This window comes from Macrobrachium rosenbergii, chromosome 3 (genome assembly GCF_040412425.1).
Source record: "Macrobrachium rosenbergii isolate ZJJX-2024 chromosome 3, ASM4041242v1, whole genome shotgun sequence".
Classification (NCBI taxonomy): Eukaryota; Metazoa; Arthropoda; class Malacostraca; order Decapoda; family Palaemonidae; genus Macrobrachium; species Macrobrachium rosenbergii.
Window position 1 is genome coordinate 33,787,942 of NC_089743.1, and position 26,797 is coordinate 33,814,738.

General features: G+C 38.8%; 1 protein-coding gene across 1 annotated transcript in view; it reads left to right on the forward strand.

The window, feature by feature from the left end:
* LOC136850788 (calcium-activated chloride channel regulator 1-like) overlaps positions 1–26,797 on the forward strand; it is a 308,332-nt gene that overhangs the window by 129,677 nt on the left and 151,858 nt on the right. The window contains exon 8 of the mRNA XM_067124788.1: positions 16,126–16,356. Coding sequence (XP_066980889.1) covers positions 16,126–16,356 — 231 coding nt within the window. The remainder of the gene's footprint in view (positions 1–16,125; positions 16,357–26,797) is intronic.

The window sequence follows — 26,797 nt, forward strand, 5'->3', positions numbered from 1 at the left end:
TGCTCAGTTAACACATCTTGACGATTCTTTGAGTAAAACAGTACAAAGGCAGGAGAAGACAAAGGATAAAGTTAGCCTGAGCACAACGCATGCTGTTAGTCTGAAGGTTAGCCTCTCTCTACTGGAGGTCAGGTCAGGCTGCTGTAGTTTTGGGCTGTTTATCTGACGTTTGTAAGTAGCCCTAGGCATTCTGAAAAATTGACAAGAGACATCGCCGAATGCACAGGACAGAGCAAAAGGAAGCTTAAGACCACCTTCACTCGAGGCGACTTAGTAAAACCCTCCCTGTGGGTTAGGCCCCCTGATGCTAACCTATCAGCTACTTAAAGCAGTTATTTTTAAAAACACAGCCTACCCTTGCCCACATAGTTTCGACAGAGATGCTTTTCTGTCTTTGTTCAAATGATATTCTCACCAAATAATGCAGAGAGGGCAAAGAGCAGAATATTTATAAAAGCTCCCTCCCTTAAGAAGGCCTTCACTCCCTTTCGGGCGTGAAGGTCAGTGCTAAGCAAGCTGTTCACCTCTATTACGTTACTCTTCTCCCCTGAGCATATTTGTCCCTTGCAGTCTAACTAGCTACAGATCTACCTAACTCTTGCTAGGATATGAGCTTTGATCACTTACTTACAGAATCCTAACTGTACTTAAAGGTGCTTACGGTTATTATGTGCTACCTCCTATAATCGTGATGTTTTAGACCCAGCCAAATGGTACATTCTATGGTATCTCCTATTCTAACACGACCGTAGCACCAATGTAAGGGACGATGAACTAGCTAAATTAAAGGTTTTCTGCAGTACAATTGGTAATTACTGGTTGTTACATGAGGTTCGCCTCATATGATGTCTAAGGCCATGCATGTCATGAGCGTAGTGGCTCTCTTCACAATAGTTTAGATTGTCTGAATTCACTTACACTGTACTTCCGTGATTACTGCGGCTCGATGGAAAGTGGAAGGGACAAGGTTTGTACTCCGATGTACACAATCAGGTCTAGGCTATTGTAGGAGAAAGAGATCACACTGGTTACCTCCTCTGGGCAAGGGGCCAGGATCACTCTAAGATGGTAAGCCACTGTGCCAAGAGTAGCTGATCACCTCCCTGCCACCTGACGATCCTCCCAATGTCCTCCCAACCTGTCAACGAGGCATCTATGTATATTGTCATTCATACAGATGGAGGAGTCAGGGTGACCTGTTTCGCCAGAGATTCCTTCCAGATCCAAGGCCAAAGTATCTCCCCAACTTTTTTAATCTTTTGATGAGGTCTGTTTCGCATCTTTTTTCTTACATGTGATAGTAAGTATAGGATCTATTACTGATGCGAACTGCAGCAGGCCCATCATACGTTCTAATTGCCATCTGGAAACTCTGGGCTGTGCAAGGAACCTTTTGAGGACCTGCCTTATTCTGTTTTGACTATGATGGGGAGAGACAACAGGCCGTGAAGAGTATCCCAGCTCAGTCCCAGCCACTGAAAGTGTCTGCTGGGCATGAGGTGAGGTGGGATTTTTTTTTATATATTATAAAACCTTTTGACTGTAGTCTGTTGACCATTGATCTTAGATTTTTCAAGCACTTTTCTTGTGGGGCCCCCAGATCAACCAGTTGTCTAGGTAGGCTCTTAGTTGTGTTCCTTTTTGTTTGAGTTCTCGAATTTTATAAAATATTCTTTAGGCAATGTAAGTATCTTTCCCTGTCCGGAACCTTAGGAAGGGACGGAAGGGAATGGTTATAGGGATGTGCCAGAATGCATCTTTCAGATCTGTAGAAACTGTCCAAGTCCCTTTTGGAATGATTCAACGTACTTAGGCAACGGTAATTATCCGAAACTTTTGGCAAACGATGTGCTTGTTCAGTGTTGATTGGTTGAGGATCACTCTTCTTTTAGAGGAATCCTTTTTAAGAACACTGAAGAGACGTACTTGGTGGCAAATATACGGATGTTTCTCTATGGGGCCCATTAACAGGGTCTTTCTGCACATATAAATGATACTCTCTCCCCCACAGGGAAAACGTCCATTGTCTGTGATGTCGTCGAAGCCGACCCTCAACCATACAGTTCCTCTTGGTATCTGCTTCCTCCTATGCCCTTGCCTTTGATAGGCGTTCCAGGTGTTGCTTTTCTTTTTCCCCCTATAAGATGGTTTTTGGACCGTGTGAAAAAGGGTGTCCTTGCTGTTGTTGTTGCTGTCCCTTTGTAGGGAATTGTCCCTTCTGACCACCTACCTATTTTTTGAGGAAAATTTTTGGGGGTGACTGAAGGCTTATATGATTTTCTATCAAAGCAAGCCTTTTTTGGGGTTGGGTTAAGGGAAGTTTTGGGTTCTTTGTTTCCTGAATTCCCCTTTCCCCAGAAGAGCGTGCACTCTACAATTCTGTTGGCAGACATGCTCGTTGAGTTGAGCCACAACAGACTCCTAAGTCCTTACAGAAGGGGTTAGAATGTAATAATGCAGAGACATTGGAGAGTGATTTGATGGAGCCCTCCAATGCTTCCATTCGCGCTTTTATGCGCCATTCTAGGAAGTCACAGAGTGCTTCCCATCTGGTTCTCATAAAACTTTTGGCCTCAACAGCAAAAATTATCCTGGGATCTTCTGGAAGCCTTTAGGTGGCAACTTCCAGCAAGGTGGTAGAAGTTATAATACTAAGGAGTCGGAGTCTGAAATTCTGACGAGGCTGTCCCCTCTGAGAGTCTTCTCATAGGGGTCCCAAACTGCTGAGTTGCTATATCTAAAGGGAGCTTTTTTCTTTCAAAAAGGAGTTGTATCATTGCCCATTCCTTGGAGGAATTTCCCAAAACTGGGATGACTGTGGCAGATTGTTTTAATTCTGTAATTTTCACTTGTTTGTAGTCACTAAAAATTCTGAAAATCTGTCTTCACATAATTAATAATTTTGAAAGTGAAGGGACAGAAGGCTGGGGCTACTTGGTGAGCAAATTGGGTCTTATTCAAAATGGAAGTGGAGATCCATTTATTGTTGACCTGGTAAAGGGTGATTTGCCCATTCCTTGATGGAATTTCCTGAAACTGGGATAACTGTGGCAGATGATTTTAATTCTGCCATTGTCTCTTGTTTTTAGTCACTACAAATTCTAAAAATCTGTCTTCACATGATTAATATTTTTGAAAGTGAAGGGACAGAAGGCTGGGGCTACTTGGTGAGCAACTTGGGTCTTATTCAAAATGGAAGTAGAGATCCATTTTTCATTGGCCTGGTAAAGGGTGATTTCTATAGCTTTTAATGCCAGAGGCACAGGTAAGAAAACCGTTTCTGTTAGTGGTTTCTCCATGTCTGGTGAAGATGGTACCAGGGGCCATTCTTTATTAGGGAATGCTGCCGTTTGTAAATTCTACATGTACAACTTTGATCATAGTTTTTCTCTCATTAATTACCTTCTTGCCATCGAGAGAGAAAATGCACATTGAGGCGTCTCACCGAGTATTATCAATATCATCAGGGGTGAGTGTATTGGAGCTCCCATTATGTTTTGATCTGAAGTTCTGTATTCCAAACTGACCCTTTTGTTGTTTCCAGTCGGAATTGTAACATTAGACCTTGTTTGGGCAGCATTTGTATCCACACTCACTTTTTGGTTATGGGATGTAGTACTTTTACACTTTGGGGTGTACATGACTGACTTACTTTCCTTTTTGGAATCATGCTTCATGTCCATTATATATTGCTGCTCTGTGGCAAGGGTATCTTTGATGGTACTCAGTTTCCTTACAGAATTGGTCAACTGCTGCAAATTGTGTATCCCTTTTGGGGGAGCTTGCACAATCTAATTGAGCTTCAGCAATTGAACTGTAACTGCCTGTTAATCAAGGGGCAGGAATCCTGGGTAAGTTACTATACCCCTCCGAAAATGTAGTCATTCCAGTCGAAGTTAGATGTATCCTAGTATCCCTTTTGGGGGAAAGATCCCATTCAGCAACGATAGCTGCATGGGGGAATAGAATTCCTTCTGGGAGGTTTCTCCCATGGCTAGCTAAAATTTGTGTCCCTGAGCCTTCTGGGTTCAGCAGGGCCATTTCATTAGCAATGTCCACTTCATATTCTTTAATAAGAATGTCAACCCTCATGTAAAGATTCCTCTACTTCCTCTGCGGGGTGAATCTGGGAGGTATTGGGGACTGATGTTACTGGGTTTTGGCCCAGACATTGATGTTCAGAGAAAGAGGTAAATATCTGCTGCTGGAGTTCTGCTGGAAAAATATAATCTCCCTCTTCCTCACCCCTACTGAACCATAGGACCCATTGAGACAGCTTAAAAGGGGCTGTTTCATCCTTTAAACTTGCTGCCAGGAGCATACTACAAATCTCACCCACATCTAGCGACCAAGCAAATTTTCCATGTTTTTTTTTACAAGGACCATGCTCATGGCAGGTGGTATGGGCCGTACCCGCTGGCAAAAAGTGAACTGAGCAATTTGCTACAGAACACTTGAACTGAGGATCCTGCCTAATACCAGCCCTGTAGTGATGTAAAGCAAGTTGTTATTAGAAGCTAGTTAGTATTAATTGTTTTGAAGTGAGGGACACTTCTGTAGTTCCTCATATAGTTTCCATATTACAGATTAACTTGATTTCAAGTGTGTAGTTGTAATACATTTAATTAAATATCTATGTTAACTCAAACCCTCTAAGGTTTAGGTTAGTTTTCATACCTGTATATGGCTGTTTTGCTTATACTGTTAGTCCTTTTGCAATGGCCAAGTGAAATTGTTAATTCCAGTTGTCATGCCATTCAGACTAACTGCTATGAACTAATTTGTTTTAACTAACCCAAACTGCTCTTTTATATAGCTTAGGTTAATGCTTCAAGTATAATCTATGTTAAGTATAATCTATGTTAAGCTAAGAATAGAGGATTTCTTAGAAGGTTCATGCTTAACCTATTCTAGGTTTATTTAAAACTAATGGATGTAAACTACTGTATAAAGAAAATAATCCTCTTATAATCTGGCTTTCTGTTTTATGTGGCCGAGACATCCTTTTTATCTGATATTTGGCCATCTGTGTTTTAGGCTAATAGTAGGATATTCCTTAAAAAGATGTTCCTACTTAATCTGGGTAGGCTACTGCCTGTTCTAGGTTTATATCACCTTTAAGGATATAGGCTACATAAGACCCTATTAGTATGTAGCCTTTCAGACATGCTACTGAGTCTTAAAAAAAATAGGTTATTTTGTTGAGCCTAGGATACTGTTTATATATAATCCTAGGCTTATTTGTTCTCTCAACGTAGTGTAGGGTATTGCCTAATCCAGATTATTATAGATCACTCTTAAATGTATAGGCTAGGCTATGTAAAAACAGAAAACTTACTAATATGTAACCTTATTGTTAGTCTACTATTTTTTGTCTATCCCAGGTTGTTGTTTATATCCAATCCTAGACTATTTGGTCAACTATATAAAACAGTAAATCACTAATGTGTAACCTTATAGCCAGGCTATAACTTACTTTAATCTAGGCTACTGCTATTTCATCTAGGCTATTTCATCTAGTCCTAGGTAAGATGGTCTAGGCTAACAATTTAGTCCAAAAATGAGATGTTTCGTAAAAAGTTATCACTTAACTTGATATAAAGTAACGCCTAAGCTGGTCCTGGATTATTTAGCTCATGCTTAAGTGCGTAGGCTTATATAAAAGGAAAAAATTAGGCTATCGATTTATTTTGCACAGAAATTGTTATTATCTGGTCCTTGGGTCCTCGGTCTAAGGTAGGCCACTTAAGGATACGTAATCCTAGGACATGTGAGAGAGGTGCGAAATAATGAGCAGGAGGACAAGTACTGCTGGTTTATTGATGAAGCGACCCGCTTATAAAGCGGCGTGTAGACGTCTGCATATATGCAGAGACCGCGGGTACAAAAATTTACAAGTGACCTGAGGTCAGACTATTTCTCTACACAAAACAGGACAGGTACATGCAGAAAACATGATGGTTAACAATAATTGGTTGGACATAAAAATACTTTGTCACATATATGTGGTACAACAGCAAATGAACAGATAATAAATATACAATTCACAATAATGATGATAAGATTGTGTTCGTCCGACCTTAGGTCGTATGTGAAGGCACCGCAGAAAACGGTGTTCATCATAGAGAACCCTTTGAGCGGGGACTTTACAGATATAGGCTACAGACAACATGCACTATTAATCTAGACTAAATTATTCTTACTTACTGCCTAGATTGTTGTAGACATCGTATAATCTGAAAGGATTTTCTACAATAATAAGTTGTGCATTTCTTTTAGTTAAAACATTTAGAATTTAAAACAATTTTCACTTTACAAAACTAGGTAGCAATCAATGAGACGGGGTCCACTTTTACGACGAAATTATCAATTCCAAAAGTTTAAAAATAAAACTTTTGGTAGAACTTAATATTAAGCACTTATCTTGCTATTTTTTTTATGTTTCCATGATCCTTGATAATGAAAATGGAGAAAAAAGTAGAATTTTTTCGGAGTGCTGGTAAAGATGTGAACCGTTTGCTATAGATCAAAGAGAGTTAATGGCTCCTTGGTCTTTAACGGCCCTGTTGTGAACAAGAGGGCAGATGCGCATGCACAACAGTCACTTCTCTTTCTTGCAGGTTCTTTTCACAGTGGAAAAACTGGGTTCAGCTTCGCTGAAGATAAGGGAAAGTGCCCTCTTAGCTTTGAGTCCATTATATACTTCATCACGTTATAATGTTAATCATTACGACACAGTACCTTGCCAAAAAGACCAACTAGAAGAGAACTCTTTGATATTAGTTTGGTGACCATGGAGCTCTGGTAGACCATGGAAGGTAACTCCTTGAGGACGAAACAAGCGACTATGCTATCAAAATATGCCTTTATCTCCTCAAATAATTGTTAAACCTATGGAGCCAGATATCCAAAACACCAAAGAAATAAAAGAGAACCATACCATAGATAACATGTCAAAGGAGAAGAGATTACTTCATTACCAATAATTGGTACAAGAACAAATGAAACAAGAAATATACAAGATGACACATGTGGATGTAACAGTTGTTTCATTGAATTGTGCAATAATAACAAGAACATAACAAAAGATGGTTTAACAAACATTATAAGAACTTATGAAATATAGAAAAAAGAAACCACTGACTTGAGCACCCATGAAAAAAGTTGCATGTGCATCGAACACTTAATATAATATAAAGGAAAATAATTATAAATGTGAGTAAATTACAGTATTAGAAAAAAATCCAAATTGATAATGCAGAAAAGAAAAAGTCGACCTCTGTAGCAAAATATTTTCAATAGCTATATTATACAGTGGAACATAAATTGTCTACAGACCAGGTTACATCTTGGACAAATACAACGATCACTAAAAGAATATGAACCAGTGGTAATGTTTTAAAACATGTCAACAAAACCGTATTAACAATAGGTAAATACACCTTGGCATCTACATCTAAAGAGGAAGAAGGAAATTTAGGTACAGCCATATACTGTATGTACATAACAAAGTAGTTTACGACTAAGTAGCTGTAAGCATTACTGACTTGCAAGTATCAGGTGTTAAAATGCAAATAAAAAACGGTAATTATGTAATTTACAATTTGTACAACCAACTTAATAAAAATTATGACATTGATAAACTTAAAGAATTACTTGATAATGCCAAGGAACCTACATTAATACTGCAGTAGGTTATTTTAATGCTCACAACCCAATGTGGGACTATAATTGTACAAACTCAAATAGAGCAGGAAGTAAAGTAGAACTCATGGATTCGAGTGACATGTGCTGTATAAATGATGAAAAAGTCAACACTTACTCGAAAACAAATGGAACTTTTTCCTCAGTAGACTGAACTTTGTGCGTCAAGTATAATGGACAGATTAGGTTTGAACACAGCTGATGACTTGTACACCACTGATCATTTCCCATGTGCCTGTGTGCAGTTTTTAATTTCATTTTAATTCGCTCATCATCGTACTGAATGACCTACTGGGTCCTAGTACTTCGCCTCAGGCCTAGACCTGGTATTTTAATCTAATCCTTCGGGCCAGCCCTACAAGAGCTGAAAGTCAGCTTAGTGTTCTGGTTAAACTACTTTAATAATAATGATTTCCCAATATTAACCCTGGACGTAGCGTAAGTCGACTAAAATTGTCTGTAGGGTGACGAGAGGACGTACCGTACGTCGACTACAAAAAATTTCAACCTTTGGTCAAGTTTGACTCGACCGAAATGGTCGAAAAACGCAATTGTAAGCTAAAACTCTTACATTCTAGTAATATTCAATCATTTACCTTCATTTTGCAACAAATTGAAAGTCTCTAGAACAATATTTCGATTTATGGTGAATTTTTGAAAAAACTTTTTCCTTATGTCTGCGCGGTAACTCTGCTGAAAATTTCGGAAATTCTTTCGTCATTTTGTCGTAATGTTTGCACCGTTTTATATTAGCCGTTACTTAAAGTTTTATATATGAAAATGTGCGCAATTTCATGTAAAATACAACAAAAAACAACCCATGGTTGTAGCTTTTATCAGTTTGGAAATATTTCATATAAATCACGATAAGTGCCAAAATTTCAACCTTCGGTCAACTTTGACTCGACTGAAATGGTCGAAAAACGCAATTGTAAGCTAAAACTCTTACATTCTAGTAATATTCAATCATGTACCTTCATTTTGCAACAAATTGGAAGTCTCTAGCACAATATTTCAATTTATGGTGAATTTTTGAAAAAGCTTTTCCCTTACGTCCGCGCGCGGTAACTCGGCCGAACATCTCAGAAATTCTTTCGTAACCTTGTCGTATGTTTGCACCATTTTATATTAGTTGTTACATAAAGTTTTATATATGAAAATGCGCGCAATTTCATGTAGAATACAAGTAAAAATAACTCATGGTTGTAGCTTTTATCAGTTTTGAAATATTTTCATATGAATCACGATAAATGCCAAAATTTCAACCTTCGGTCAACTTTAACTCGACCGAAATGGTAAAAAAACGTGATTGTAAGCTAAAACTCTTACATTCTAGTAATATTCAATCATGTACCTTCATTTTGCAACAAACAAAGTCTCTAGCACAATATTTCGATTTATGGTGAATTTAAAAAAAAAAAAAAAATTTCCTTATGTCCGCGCTCAGTAACTCGGCCGAACATCTCAGAAATTCTTTCGTCACGTTGTCGTAATGTTTGCACCGTTTTATATTAGTCGTTACATAAAGTTTTATATATGAAAATGTGCGCAATTTCATGTAAAATACAACAAAAAATAACTCATGGTTGTAGCATTTATCAGTTTTGAAATATTTTCTTATAAATCACGATAAATGCCAAAATTTCAACCTTCGGTCAACTTTAACTCGACCGAAATGGTCGAAAAACGCAATTGTAAGCTAAAACTCTTACATTCTAGTAATATTCAATCATTTACCTCCATTTTGCAACGAATTGGAAGTCTCTAGCACAATATTTCGATTTATGGTGAATTTATAAAAAAAAACTTTTTCCTTATGTCCGCGTGGTAACGCGTCCGAAAATTTCAGAAATTCTTTTGCCATTTTGTCGTAATTTTTGCACCATTTTATATTAGTTGTTACATAAAGTTTTATATATGAAAATGTGCGCAATTTCATGTAAAATACAACAAAAAACAACCCATGGTTGTAGCTTTTATCAGTTTGGAAATATTTCATATAAATCATAAGTGCCAAAATTTCAACCTTCGGTCAACTTTGACTCGACCGAAATGGTCGAAAAACGCAATTGCAAGCTAAAACTCTTACATTCTAGTAATATTCAATCATTTACCTTCATTTTGCAACAAATTGGAAGTCTCTAGCACAATATTTCGAATTTTGGTGAATTTTTGAAAAAAACCTTTTCTTTACGTCCGCGCGCGGTAACTCGACCGAAAATCTCAGAAATTCTTTCGTCACTTTGTCGTAATGTTTGCACTGTTTTATATTAGTCGTTACTTAAAGTTTTATATATGAAAATGTGCGCAATTTCATGTAGAATACAAGTAAAAATAACTCATGGTTGTAGCTTTTATCAGTTTTGAAATATTTTCATATAAATCACGATAAATAGAAAAAATTCTACCTTCGGTCAACTTTAACTCGACCGAAATGGTCGAAAACTGCAATTTTAAGCTAAAACACTTACAGTCTACTAATATTCAATCAATTACCTTCATTTTGCAACAAACGGGAAGTCTCTAGCACAATATTTCGATTTATGGTGAATTTAAAAAAAAAAACTTGTACATCCGTGCGTTACGAATTCATGCATAATTTTGTGATAATATTTTCTCTTGTGTTGCTTTGATCGTTTTACAATTTGTTATATACCAAATTCATCGCAATTTAGTGTACAATACAAAGAAAAAAAATAACTCGTTAGCTTTAACTGTTTTGCTCACAGTGCGATTTGTATACAATTATATATGAAATTTTTTTAAGCTGTCATATATTTCAATATTTATATATGATAATGATATTTTTTCATTTCTGATTGTTGCATACTAAACTTCAGGCAATGACAAAAAAAAGGAGCCAAAAATGAACTCTTAATCTTAAAAACTAAGCGTGCTGTGATTTTTTGAAAAAAACTTTTTTTCCGCTTCGGCGCTAACTCCCGAACGCCGCCGGCGTATGACAGATACTTTTGTAAATAGAGGCTCGGCGTTTAAGGGTTAATTTCCTTATTACAAAATAATCCTACCAAATATGTTCCTCACTATAACACTTATAAAGCAGATTGGATGCGATATGAAATACACACTGAATATCCCACCATTTGAATATTTAAAAGACCATAATAAAACTAATAAATTTCATCCAACAAAACACACAGTTCCATGGTGGTCTAATAAGCTAACAGAATTAATACATACAAAACACTCAGTAGGGAGACGACTAGGTAATTTAAATAAAAGATTCAATAAAATTATTAATGAAACAATATTGATATTAGAAGGAAGTTTACAAAAAATATTATTATTAGAAATTGATACATTAAAACCTATATACAACAAAATATATGCAAAATTTAAAAAGAAGCTATTCAAGGAAGAATCATTTCGTCGAGGAAATATGTGTCAGATCTCTCTAATTATACTCCCATGTAAAAATATGGGGAAAATTCAGGAAAATGAAAGGTACCTGTGTTAAACCACCTAGACATACCATAGCTGATAAACAGCTCAGTGGTCTGGTTAAAGTTTTAATAATAATACTTCAGTTGTTGCTCTCTCTCTCTCTCTGTATTGTGTACCTCTTCTTCATTTTTTTCTGTGTGGAACGTATCTACCCATTATTCGCGGAAAATATTCCCATTCGTGGTATTTTTCACTGAGAAGTATTCACTAATTACTGTATTTTCATATCATTTTCATGACTAAATGCACTTTTTGTGATAAAACTATTAAAATACTCGGGTATAAGCATTTTTAGATGGTTTTTCTTGTGTTTAAACTATCAAAAGAGGCACTTTTAAGTGTTTTTAGAGGTGTTTTAAGTATTCGTGGATTTTAGCTATTCGAGGGGAGTGGTGCGGTACGCATCCCTCGCGAATACGGGGGTTTGCTGTACATATCCTTTAATAAAATGTGGAAAAATAAAGCATAAAAACACAAAACCAAGCAAGCTTTAGCAAGTTCACCAATGCCAGCGAATGAATTTGTGCATACGTATGTACCCTATGCACACAGTTGCTTTTATCTTTTGGTTTGTTAAAAATAAAAAATGAAAAAATGCAGTAAAAACATTGAGAATAGCACAAAATATATATGAAGTGAAGGAGTGTGTTACTGTATTAAGCTTCAGTTTAAGCATACCTTGAGTTCTCTCTCTCTCTCTCTCTCTCTCTCTCTCTCTCTCTCTCTCTCTCTCTCTCTCTACACAATATCTCAGTAATGTACATATCCTTCAATAAAATATGAATATGAATTACTGTATCATAAACATAAAAATACAAACAAAACAAGCTTTAGCAAGTCAGGCGTCTACCTAGCCCTCTTCACCTATCCAACACTGCATCTCCACCCCAACCCAGCCAGGGAAACAGCTCCCCAGTTCCACCCACCCTCCAAAACAACCCTTTCTCTGAGTTAGTTCCTCTACACTGCCTTACTGCCCCACCTCTCCCATGGCAGCCAGCCATTTAACCACCCCCTCCACTTCCTTGGAAACTTCACCAGGCCTCCCCCACCCCTCAAACCCTTTATCAGTCTGTTTATAGGTGTAAGCAGTGTTATCAATATTTTCTTGAGGCCACACAGTATTGCCAACCACTGGAGAACAGTTTTCTCATATTTTAAAAAATTTATATCAAATATATTTGGTTTTTTTGTCCCTAGGGTCCAGTTGCATTAGGATAATGCCGAGTTCTGGATAATTGCAACGCTTAGTTCAGTAGGCTGCACATTTTTTATTTTCATCCATGAACACTTAAATATGCTTATAAATAACAAACATTGCACTTTAAAGTGAAAACTACATGCAAAAAGTAATTATCTACCTTATTTTCCAATATTTGTAATTAAATAAACTCCATAAATACTCTTAAAAACAAAAAAGCAACTCCTTTTTCTTTTGTACTCGACACTTAGTTTGGTAAGCTACACATTTTCGTTTGCATCTGTAAACACTAAATATGCCTATAAATAACAACCATCACACACTAAACTGAAAACTTTTTGGAAAAAGCAGTTATGTAGCACTTTATTTTCCCATATTTGTAACAAAATAAAACACTTAGTTTGGTAGACTACACATTTTTTGTTTTCTGTAGAATACATTGTATTGTTCACAAAAAAATTAAATCCCTTTTTTCTCTCATATGCAACATATGATATTTTGCACAATTTTTCAAAATTCTAATAAAACTGAATAGAAATACTTTGTACTTGTCATTTACCTGTGTGCTCTGCTCTTCCTTGCCGTCTTAGGATGAGGTGGGACCATACACACAATCAGCAGCATGAGACACAACACAAGCAGGACCTGCAATGCTGTAGGCACTGCTATGAAAGCCACATGTTCTGAAAAAGGCACAGTGAACACAGTCCACTCGAAAAGTTCAAAGAAGAGACTGATCAAGTGTGAAGAGGGAAAATGGTCTTTGTTACTGAGTGCACTGATGCTTTCTGGATGTTGCCAATTAGCATACAATACGTACAGCATATGATGCTTTGTCCATCAGCCATTCAAAATTAAAGACTACAATGATGTACATTTCCACCAGTAGCGAGAAACTTTACAAAAAACTGATGACATACCCATATCAGCCAATAACAAGCAATGAACAATGTAACGTTTCATGACATGTTAAGTGATGTCAAATTTTTGAGCCAAAGGCAATTGCGAAAGCTAACTCTTTCCCCCTACCTCGTTCACTCTGTTTTCATGTGTTTGTTTTTCAACATATTACTGTATCACATATTGTTTTGCTTTGCTTGATTTACTGTACTGTATTTGATTACAAGTTTAGTTGACTCTAAGTATGATTATCATACATACCATAACAGTACACAAGAGAATGTTTTATCACTGTTGGTATTTCGTCTCGAATATTTGTAACAATATTCAAAATGCGAATTCCATTTGTAGGCAAGACAAAGCAAACAGGCTGAAGCAAGTTCACCGTCACTATTGAATGAGTGTGTGCATATGTGTGTATGTGTTGCCTTTTTTTTCTTTCCTTGATTTATTGTACTGTATTTCATTACAAGTTCAGTTGACTCCGAGTATGATTATCACACGTATCTTAACAGCACACACGTGAATATTTGATCGCTGTTGATGTTTTATCTCTAATTACTGTAAAAGTATATAAAATGTGAATTTCATGTGTAGGCAAGACAAAACCAAACAGGCTGTAGCAAGTTCACCGACACCATTGAATGAATGATTGCATATGTATGTGCCCTACCCACATGATTGCGTTTATCTTTTGATTTGTAAAAATAAAAAACGAGAAAACAGTAAAAATATAAAAGTGAATAATGTATATAAAATATAAGTAAAAAATAAAGGAGTGTGCATGTTACTAAACACAGGCTTCGATGGAAACATACCTCAGTTATTGTTCTCTCTCTCTCTCTCTCTCTCTCTCTCTCTCTCTCTCTCTCTCTCTCTCTCTCTCTCTCTCTCTCTCCAAAAACAACCCATTCTCTAGAGAGCCTTACTGCTCCTCCTCTCTCATGGCGCTCAGCCATATGACACACCCCCACCTTGAAAACTTTTCAAGGCTTCCCCCATCCCCCAAAACCCTTTCTCAGTCTGTTTGAGTGTAAGCAGTGTTACCGAGATTTTTGTGAGGCCGCGCAGCCTTACCAACCTTTGGGGTGTGGTTTTTCTTATTTTTATAAATTTATATATAGCCAGTCCCTGCTTACTGGTGGCATCGGTTAACACCATTTTAGTGTTACGATGCTTGGCTAACGTTGTCGTTGACCAGATTTTTGGTGTCGGTAAGCAGTTTATCGGCAAGCGGTTTTTTGGCAACAGTAAGCAGTTTATCGGTGGCGATAATTTGTTAATGGTGCCATTAAGAAGTTTATCAGTGCTTACGGTGTCGTAAAAGCCATTTATTACCACAATTATTATGATGTTCCAGTTAACAAAGGTTTTTGGTTATCAGTGGTTGACCGGGAATGGAACCCCCATCGTTAACTGGGGACTGCCTGTATATATCTTTGGGGTCTTGGGCCTCCGCCCCTGGTCTGGGTATGTCAGATAATGGCTTTGATGGATTTGATGGATTTGACACAAAAAGGTGTCTAAAAGCTTCCAAGTGTTAATACAGTATTCCTCAACCACATTGGGTGTTATCATAGATAAGTTAAGTATACCTTAGTTTTACAGACCACTGAGCTGATTAACAGCTCTCTTAGGGCTGGCCCGAAGGATTAGACATTTTTACGTGGCTAAGAACCAATTGGTAACTTAGCAACGGGACCTACAGCTTATTGTGGAATCTGAACCACATTATAGCGAGAAATGAATTTCTATCACCAGAAATAAATTCCTCTAACTCTTCATCAGCCGGCCGCGGGAATTGAACTCTGGCCCATCGAGTAACAGTCTGAAGCTCAACCGAGTCGGCCAACAAAGGGCTGTTATCATAGATACCAGGGTGGCAGATGAGCAACAACCATTCTGTGAAGATTTTTTGGTTTCTTTGAGATAATATTTACTGGTTGAATGACTCAGTCTTGGTGATCTTGGAAATCAATACTCTCCTGAGGCTTGCAGTGAGGATGATCAGCACATCCTTGTTGTATTCTGCCGTTTTTTGAGATTTATTTTAGAAGCTAGTTTTCTGAGAAAGATTTAATTTATTGTTTTATTTATTTTATAAAGGCATTATGGTTATAGTAGCTGTAATTTTCTGCTGTTCCTTATTTTTAGTAATTAGTGTTGATGTCAGTGATTTTTGACATCATAATACCTGAAAACTTAAAAAAATCAATTGTTTATTGTAATCTTTAATTTTTGGAATACCTGGGAGCTGTTAATCAATCAGCAGACACACAAAGTGATTTAGTTAGTTACCAGTGACATAATGGAATATATGCACTTTCACTAGCCTGCCTGAGCCAACTAATCACCATCATTTTCTTTCGCAGGGAGGGGAATGTTTTATTCGGAATTCTTGCTCTGTGCAGGAATAGACTTATGCTAAAACTCTTGATGTGTAATGAAACAATTTTTTTTTTATTTAACTGTTTTGTATATGCAAAGGGTTTTTATTTTTATGCATGTTTTAATGTTCTATATGTGTATGTTTATTATCTTGGCTTTCATTTCCTTCATTTCTTTATAGTAATAATTCATAATGGGTCATGTGCTTACACATTTCAAGTCAGGTTAGGCAAAATAAAGAATAAAAGTAACCATATTAGTGAGGCACTTATAAGAAATACTGCTCTCTGATCATGAAGATTAAAAACAGTATTTAAAGGAAGTTGTAGGGGTAAGGGCCCTTTTGATTTTTTATGTTTTGTATGACCTTTAATTGTTCTCTGTGAGCTATGTACAGTATATTAACATTTCTAGTGTTCTGTTCATGAAAATACCAAGCAACACTTTTTTCTTGCTTTTTATTCCAGGGTCTATTCCATAGGTGGGAGTATTTAAGGGATGCTGTACGCCAGTTTATAATGACAAAAGCTGCTGATGGCTCTCAGGTGGCTGTCATTTCATTTGGTAGCTCAGTGGCACCCCATGATTTAGTTACATTGAATGCAACAAACAGGAAAGAGTTAAGTGATCTTGTTAAAGAGAATCCTGGTCCAGATGCTTACAAGAACTTGTCCCTTGCTATAAGGATTGCTGCCAATGTAAGTGTTAGATGTTTTCAGTACAAGCTTTTGTGATCGTAGGTAACATTTTACTCTCATGAAAATGCTTTATTAGTCTGTAAACGAAAACAATTGAGATGGTTATTTGTCTGTCCGTACTTTTTCTGTCTTCTCTCAGATCTTAAAAAGTACTGATGCTAGAGGGCTTCAAATTGGTATGTTGATCATCCACCCTCCAATCATCAAACATACCAAATTGAAGCCCTCTAGCCTGAGTAGTTTTTATTTTATTTAAGGTTAAAATTAGCCATGAGCTTGCGTCTGGGACTGCTATAGGTGCCAACCACCAATCCATGAGTTTCATACAGCATTAAACACTGTACAGAAAACTCGATTGCACCGAAGAAATGTTGACACATTTTTTACTTGTTTTTCATTTTGCCTAATATCTATTATTTGGCTGTAGGCAGTCCCTGGTTTATTGGCCCACTGGGTTATCGGCGATCCGGTTTTACAACGCTTTTCTAGCAACAACGATAACTGGATTTTTGACACCGATCTCCAGTTATCAGCCCTGATCCCCACTTATCAGCGGCGCCTGCATCAGTAATCAGGGATCGGCACTATTATCGCTGATTTTCAATTATCGCGGATTTTCGGTTATCGTCACGCTGTCAGGAACAGAACCCCCACCGATAGCCAGGGACTGCCTGTAATGGATATTTATGGTACATTCATGATTGTTCCGACATGATATACAAACCGTCGGTCCTTTACATTAGGAATTACTTTCAGGCGTAGGCTGGAAACGGCTGTTAAACTCTTGAGCAAGGTGGTTAGGCAGTATCTACCGCCAGGTTGGCGGGAATACCCGCCTGCCCGGATGTAAACATTCCAGTTTGCTTTCGGCCGTCATGCGTTGCTGACGTGTTTTCGTTCTCTCTGCCTGACTGTCGTTAAGCCCTTATTATCCCGGTGGGATCTGTCTGTATTTTTATTTATATATACGTATGTTTGATATTTATTAATACAAACCCACGATTTGTGATAACCTTGCATAAGCCGTCGTTCCCTGACTGTGTCTTGGGTTTGACGGCCAAGGGCATAATTGGAGTAGCGTAACCGAGTGGTATTGCTTCTCTTCCAGCAGCCCTTTACGTAAATACTGAAGGCGCCCCTGTGCATTCGGAGATATAGTTAGGGACATAATATCTTCACTCCCCTACATTCATCGGGATGTAAGAGTTCGTTCCCTTCTTGGGCTTCCGCCCTCCGTGTATAAGGGCCATCACTGAATCCTTCCTACTTATGCTGAGTGTTGCTCGCCGCCTGCGCTTGGAGAACTGGGGGCTGGGTGGGAGGTTGCGGCCGTCGTCTGTAAGTTCCACTTCCACGGTGCCCTTGGTGGCCTCCCCTCCGTCCTTATTTCTCTTATCGTAGGTTCTTCCCTCTCCCCTTTAGTAGATATCTCTCCTTCGCCCTCTTCGCTCGCTCGTCGGGTGAAGACTAGGGGCGGGGAGCGATCAGGCGACCTCTTGTAGAGTACCTCCTCCTGCTGCGTAGGGCAGTTCCCCTTGTAGCGAGAGGAGTCTCCCTCTACTAATCACCTTTGCTTTTCTTTCAGGTTGACAGTGAGTATCGCAGACACAGCAGTAGTTGGCTGGGTATATCAAAAGGTATCTCGCATGAAGCAGTCCCGTCATTCATTCACTGTTGCTTCGGCATTGACCACAATACCTGGTTAGATGACATATTTCCACGTCGGGATCGTTCTGACTCTGTTCCCGCCGATGTGGATCGATCGCTGTCATTGCTGGTCTTCATGTATGCTGTTGCACTGCCTCCGGCATACCTGTGGGCCATCTACTCATGCTGTTCCTCGTGTTATGCTCTTGTCAACTCGACAACAGTCTCTGGGCTGCTCTTCCTGGTCTCTTGCTGCAGCCGCCCTGATTGTTCCTGTCGCTGCTGGTGACTTTCATGTGACATTTCTGTCCGTTGCAGTAGCTCCTGCCTTCCGAACCGCTAACGTAGCTCCTGCATCGGGTGTCCTGATCGTGCCCGCTACTTCTCCTAGTGGTCGTGCCGAGGGCCGCTTCCATTATGTCCCTGCCAGCTGCCCTGGAGGTTACGATGTCTGCCATCTTGTAGATGTCGGCGTGAAGGGGAAGGAAGTGGCCTTGTTGAAGTGACGTTCCTGGCCGTTGCAATAGCTCCTGCCCTCCGAACCTCTTCCGTAGCTCTTGCATCGGCTATCCTGATCATGCCTGCCGCTTCTCCTGGCGGTCGTGCCCGGGCCCGCTTCTGTTGTGTTCCTGCCAGCTGCCCCAGGGGTTGCGATGTCCGCCATCCTGTAGAAGATGTCGGCGTAAAGATGAAGGAAGTTGCCCTGTTGAAGTGGTGTTCCTGGCTGTTGCAGTAGCTCCTGCCTTCCGAACCGCTGCCGTAGCTCCTGCATCAGCTGTCCTGATCATGCCTGCTGCTTCCCCTGGTGGTGGTATCCTGGGCAGCGTCCATTGTGTTCCTGCCGGACTGCCCTGGAGGTTACAATGTTTCATGTCCACCATCCTGTAGAAGATGGAGTGGAGGTGAAGGAAGCCGCCCTGTAGAAGTAGCCGCCGTCTTCTTCATCTTATCTTCGATTTCGTCTTCTGCTGCGTCTTCCCTTCCTCTCCCAAGGTCCAAGGGGGTCCCGAGAATCTGACAGACCTCCGTCAGCCAAAGGAGAGGAAGGCTGCTTCTTCCCCTTGATGCCCTTGGACATCTAGGGACTGCCTCCTTCCGAGGAGGCAGTGGGTCTCTCGTTGGCTCTTCCCGACCTTCGGGTTAGGAAACCAATTCGCATAGCCGTGGGTTTTGTGTTTCGAAAGCTGCGGGCGCGCAGACCTGGGTTTGCGATCCCGTTCCCAGTCCTGGAGGTTCCGTTTCTAAGACGGGGGCTGCTCCGGGCACTTGTTCGCGAGCCGCTCCGAGTGCTCGAGATTCTGTGGAATATCAAGTACCCCGATCTGGTCTGGAGAGATTTTCCTCGGCCTAGTTCGGGAGCAGTGCGAGAGAAAGGGCCGAGGCACCCAGGTGTCTTGGTTCCTCTTCCTGCCAGCACCGCAAGTGCTCCCTGAGTGCTTGCCAGTGCTTGGTTGGGTTCCCAGCTTGGTGTCTCGATCCTGTTTTTAATTCGGTTTGAACATCAGAAGAAGCAGGGAAGAGATTCCCTTCAGGAGTCCTGGGGGACTTCTAAGGAACTGACTCTCTTCCGGGAGACAAGTTTCTCTCGTTGGCTTTTCCCACCCTCGGGCGGGAACTGATTCACATCCTCCTGTGGGATCTTGCGTATCGGGGGCCGCGAGAGCTTGGCCTCTCGAGGCCACCCCCTCGTTGCCAGTCTTGGAGGTCTGCGTCTAAGGTTGGTTCTGTGCTTGGCTCTTTCGATCTATTAGTAAACAAAGCAGCCGCTTCCGATTTTTGGAAGTCTTGTGGGTAGCTCAAATTCTATGAATCACGAGCGCTCTCCTGACGAGAGGCACAGGACGAGAGAAAGTGCCGAGACACCCAGGTGTCTGGTTGCCGGGACACCCAGGTGTCTGGTTGCCGGGACACCCAGGTGTCTGGTTGCCGAGACGCCAGGTGTCTCGATACTGCCCGCCAGCTGCTTCGGTTGCTCGGCTGGGCTTCATTCTTGTGTCTTGAACTTTAGGGTTCGAGCATGCAAGATAGCAGACACAGAATTCCCCTTTGAACCTTCTTCTCGAGGGGCCTTGGCCTCGAAGGAGTTTATAGAGTTCGGGAAACTAACAATTGTTCACAGCAGACGAGTCCGGCCTGCCGGGAGCAGACTGCCAACCCAGAGACTCCAGCCTACCGCACCGCCATCATGTCCCTAAAGTGAAAGGACGTGACTCTCGCCCCCGGGGGACCAAAACTCCTGTGCGACGTCAGCACCGGCCAGCCTCGCCCCCTTGTGCCTGCCTCCCGCCGCCGTCTGGTGTTCGACGTCATCCACGGGCTGTCCCACCCCTCCGGCAGGATGACGGCCAAGCTGCTGACAGAGAAGTTCGTCTGGCACGGTATGCGGAACGGCGCGAGGGCCTGGGCAAGACAGTGCATCCAGTGCCAAACCAGCAAGATAGGGCGCCACACTGAGTCAGGGCGTAGGCGAGTTTCCCCAGCCAGGGAGGCAGTTTGGTCACATACACATAGATGTCGTAGGCCCTCTTCCCCCATCAGGCGTGGCCAGATACCTCCTGACAATCGTCAATCGCTCAACCAGGTGGCCTGAAGCGATGCCCATGCAGGAAGCCACCGCCAGTGCATGCGCTGAGGCACTCCTCTCCAGCTGGATCAGCTGGTTCTGCTTCCCGTACCACATAACCACCGACAGGGGCCCGGTCTTCCTGTCCGAGTTGTGGTCCGCCCTGGCATGCCTGCTGGGGACATCTCACCACACCACCACTGCCTACACCCCGCAGCCAACGGATTGGTGGAGAGGTTCCACAGGTCCCTGAAGGTGTCCCTCACGGCCCGCTGCACCACCAAGGATTGGAAGTACCAGCTGCCTTGGGTCCTCCTTGGGTTGAGAACTGCCCCCAGAGCCAACGGTGACCTATCCACGGCGGAGAAAATCTACGGGGAACCCCTCATAGTCCCAGGCGAACTGGTCACGGAAGATCGACCCAATCCGTCAGTCCAGAGGCTCCGCGACATAGTCAGGAAGTTCGCCCCCTGCCAGCGGATGTATACCAACAGGTCAACTGCTTTCACACCTCCCGGCTTGTCCTCCACCACCCACATCTTCGTCAGGGACGATGCCGTCCGCCCCCCACTAACCAGACCCTACAGGGTGCCCTTCCGCTTGTTTGAGAGGAACAACAAAGCCTTCTGCCTCGCCCTACATGGGAAGGATGACTGGGTGTGGATCGACCGCCACAAGCCCGCCCTCCTGGAGGAAACAGCAGACGGCACCACGCAGTGCCCTCCTTGAGAGCCGTCGCCTCCGCAGCCGGGCCACCTCAAAAGGAGGTCGCAAGCCGCCCCCACTCACACCGCACCCCCCAGCTGACTTCGCGGAGCCGCGGCACTCTCCAACGTCCCAGCAGATACCTAGACTAATCAGACGTTACCCACGTCTTGGGCGGGGAAAGTATTTGTAAAGTCCCCGCTGAGCGAGTCCCATTTTCTTCAATACCGCTCCTATAGGAGTGGGTCAAGCAGGATCAGCCATACCGAATCAGCCACGCTTTTCTACGTAAATTTGTATCTGTTACTGACTTATTTTGTATCTGTTTCTTTTGCACATGTATTAGAATGTTGTTTGATCGATCATTGTCCACTTTCTTTTTACATGACTTGTATTTATCCATTGTAATTATTGTCATAAGTAATTGACCTCAGGTCACCAAGATTCTATTGTATCCCTCTGTGTGACGTCAGTCCACCGCTATATAAACAGCCTGCATCCTGAATAAAGTAGCAGTAACTTTCCTCCTGCTCATTATTTAGCACCTCTTAAAAAGGTAGGCAAAGTTCTGTACACATACGCAGCCACATGGTGAACAGGAGAGGTCTACATGGTGAACTGGCAGAGATGCAGGCTCTCACAGCCCATCTCTGCAAGACAAAGTCTTGGGGAGTACAGCTAATCATCGCCAAGGAAAATGAATGGAGCTCCTGAATTGGCTTCTTTGCTAAAGGCCAGCCAATAGCGTGTAAATAATTTTTTTATCATAAAAAATGTATTTAGTCACAAAAATAAAATGAAAATAATTAGCAAATATTTTAGATATGCTCTATGAAAAAATTTCATCCTCATCTTACAACATTACCATTGAAAATAAACAGTATGACTTACAGCTACGTTGAACACTCCTACAACCGTTGCTGTACTCTTACCAAGGCAAAAACTAATCAGTTATCCCTATATTCAGGCATGCACATTTTCTTTTCCATACAGTACTCTTAGTATTCAAGCCTCACCGTTTTCTTTTGACATATACAGTACATTACAGTAGATATGGGTAACTTTTTCTTTCTCGCAAGCTTTGTGACTGGAATTTGCACTTCGTTTGGCGAACATTTTTTAAGGGAAAAAATGTTTTATTGATATTGTGCTGTGTTTATATTAATATTGACATATGAAAATTAGTATGGTAAATAATTTTTTTTATCATAAGTCATGAAAATACAATGAAAATAATTAGCCAATTTTTCAGATATGCTCTTTTTATTAATTTTTTTTAAATAAGTGGTGTCTATTCTTTCTGGATTTTTCTTTACTTCCTCTTCTTCTAATGAACACCATATTCTTTGGAAGCTTGAATTTCAAGTCAATGGCCCCTCTGGGCTTGTTCCATATGAATAGGTTTCTGTTACAGAATAATAATATGGTACTGTAGTAATGATAGGAAAAAATATGCGAATAGGCAAATTTTCTGCGAATTATTCGGAGTTATGATCCGCAGAAAAATTTGCGAATAGGTGAATCCACAAATCCTGAACTGCGAATAGTCTGGGGTGAGCTGTACTGCCATTCAAAGCACAGATAGATGATGTGCCATGATGACAGACTGACAGGATTTCTGTAGAGCAAGAGCATGTGCCATTACAAGCCTGGCTCAATCTCAAACGAATGAACGAGTCCATTGCTAATGGATATTATGCAGGCAATCAGTGTCCTGGTAGCCGAGCTACATAACATTCTATTTAAAGGAAATTAGAATAACGATCTTTCCTTCATTTGTTATTTTCTTTTAAGGACTGTGTTGTTATTTTTATTTCTATTGTGACTTGGCTTACACCAATTTTTTTTCAGTCTTAAGAGGGTATTATTTTATCACTCAAAAATTTGTAGGCCTATATGTTTTGTGTATACAGCATTAAGAAATAAAACTATTTATCACATTTTGTATATTTGTTATAATGAAAATATCACATTTTGTATATTTGTTATAATGAAAATATAGAAAGGTGTTGGTAGTAAAAAAAAAGATTAACTAATAAAACTTCACCTAAACATTTTGTACATAAGTAAATAACCACAACATCAAATGATAAATCACTAGGCCCTGTCAAACATGATTAAATAAAAATGTCAAAACTTCAACAAGAGAGATTGTACTTTTCCGCAGGTTGTGGTATAGTTTTGTTTTCTCTTTAAATTTACGTAAAGTGGAAGTGCGTATTATGTAGAAGGATATTGTGTTTTGTTGTGTTTGTATTTAGTAATGAAAAACGTTGTCTTGGCTGTATCATGTGTTTAATTGTAAGTATATGTGTAATAATGCTTAACTACCAGTATTGGTGGTTTGTCCGGTGGTTAGTCGAAGGTTTGGTGTCGGTCAAAGATGGCTGGGAAGTCAGTCTCTTCACAGCTTTGATACAGTGCGGGTCAAGAATGCAGCCATAGTTGTCGGTGCCCTCAAATACACTTAAGTATTCCTTTTCATCTTAAAGTACATTTAGGGAAAACGTCATTTAGGAGATATGTGTATCTAAATGTAAGGAGAATTTCTCGAGGTGCGCTTTGGGTGAGGGTCGTGAAATAGAGATTGTACTCAAGCCAATCTGACTACTGTATTTCGAGTTAAGAACATTGAATGCGCCAACAGTAAGTTTATATTGTTTGTTTAGTTAATATACACAATGCAATGCATTGATTTAATCACAGTTTGAACTATCATAAGATTGAAGTAACCTGGGTGTCGTAGTATAAGACTTAGGCTACGATTAGGCCAGTATTTTTCAAATCGTTTAGGCTATACGATAACACTGACGATTTGAAATGCTTCAGAATGAGTCGGAATAAAAAACAACAGTAAATTATTTGTATTTCATATTTTCAACAAAAGTAGTTACTCTACCCAGTTTCAGTTGAAGTATGCTAATCACATCCTAGTAATTAGATAAACTCCCAAAAGCTGTGATAACTCCGTTCAGTTGTCTAAGCATTGACGTCACTATGATTTTTTTTAAAGGATCCCACGTTACTATTCCCCCTTGGCCTATGTAGCTTTCATTAAACCAATAAATTATTCATTTGTTGAAACAATATTTCCAACTTCCTTATATTTGAATTCTCCTTCATATTTGTAAAAATATTCTATTACAATTCCACTTTTTTTGTATTAAAAAGAAAATGGCAGTATGTAAGATTTAGAAGTTATTGTTCATCCACCCTAGCCTATACAGTTTTCAGCACTGTGCAGGTACACCAACCGAACCTCATAATTCAGTGCGTTTTACCACTTATCAGTCGAGGGGACTGTATTGTAGTTTAAGTTAGTATTAAGATTTCTATAATATTTTTGGTAATTATATCTTACTTGCTAAGTTAAAGTAACAGAAAGATCTTTAAACAGATAATAATCTGATAAAAGATATGCCATATTCAACCTGCAATGTTTATCTAATTACAAATGTTAATATTCTTTCTTTTAGCAGAAATCCCCTTGAACAGATGATACTTTGATAATGTGGTTGGTAGGATTGTTCATATCAAAATATAATGAAATATTTCGAAATGATTTGGACAAAATACTTGAAAACCAAAATAAAATAAGGAATTTTCTTGCAAATTTATTTTTTACTTGATTCTAATTTTCATATAAAAAATTTTTTATAACAAATAATGGAATATAAAAAAGGAATACAACTCGAACAATATATTTTGTAAAGTGATGCAATATACTGTAGTGCGATTGTACAGCCATGCTCTTTAAGTGGTGCTACATGATTGCATGAGGTTTCGTTCGAATTAACGAACTGATAACCTAACATACTGCATATTTATCTCTTATTTGAATGCAAAAACACATTTGTTTTATAAATTAAGGACAAAGTATGTTTCAGAAGAGTAAAATCTATCATATATACTGTATCCAAATTGTCAGAAAGTGTCACTCGGCCAAATTTCGGAAAAAATTGAGACAAAATGTTTCCTAAAGTTTTGTTCATCTAGTGCCGTTGAGTTTGACGAAAAAGTCATCTCGTAAGGAATCAGGGCCTGGAATTTCCAACGTCTGCCTACCACTGCTTCTCACACCGCAGTGAAATATATTTTGCTGAAAGGGTGAGTGTGAACTTAGGAAATGACTAACTTTTCCAAGTGGAATTTCTAATGTTAACTTCTGGTGTTGTCTTTATGTCTTTTCAATATGTTTTCTGTGCGACATGAACTGTGTGAATTCTCATTTTAATGGGAGGTATTTTGTGCCATTACAGATTTTTCGAGGAAGGAGGAGAAAACCATCAGTCATGGTATAGCCACCAAAAAATGGAACTGATGAAGGAATAGAGAGTAATTTGGAAATAGACTTGGATATTGTGCAATGTTTAGGGGACTTGGTGGGGAAACGGGAATTAATCCCCACGCATTATGTTTTCTTGCAATTGTTTAGTTTTGCTTTTTAGGGTGTGGCTTCATGGGATTTATTATTTGGCATGCATAATTTCATTTTACATGACATGTTGTTAGACTTGCATAATAAACTTTATTTTTTGTAAGCTAGGTTTTGATTTACGTACCTTAGAAATAGGAACAGAGTTGAGAGAAAGAGGCGAAATACTCGACTGGAGATGATGCGAAGTTTGCATGGGAAAGAGAGATACAGAACTTTAAAGGCCATTGCTGCCAGATGCTTGAAGGTACATGTCCCCGTCCTATATATATTAATATATATATATATATATATATATATATATATATATATATATATATATATATATATATATATATATATATATATATATATATATATATATATATATATATATATATATATATATATATATATATATATATATATATATATATATATATATATATATATATATATATATATATATATATATATATATATATATATATATATATATATATATATATATATATATATATATATATATATATATATATATATATATATATATATATATATATATATATATATATATATATATATATATATATATATATATATATATATATATATATATATATATATATATATATATATATATATATATATATATATATATATATATATATATATATATATATATATATATATATATATATATATATATATATATATATATATATATATATATATATATATATATATATATATATATATATATATATATATATATATATATATATATATATATATATATATATATATATATATATATATATATATATATATATATATATATATATATATATATATATATATATATATTATATATATATATATATATATATATATATATATATATATATATATATATATATATATATATATATATATATATATATATATATATATTTAGTCAATATATATATATATATATATATATATATATATTTAGTCAAAGGAGAGCCTCATGCAGTTATGTCTGCCTTAGGCAGCGCCCCAGCTAAATCCCTTATCAGAGAACTTATAGCACAGGGTTGGCACGTATTCATTCTGGTTAACAGAAGCTT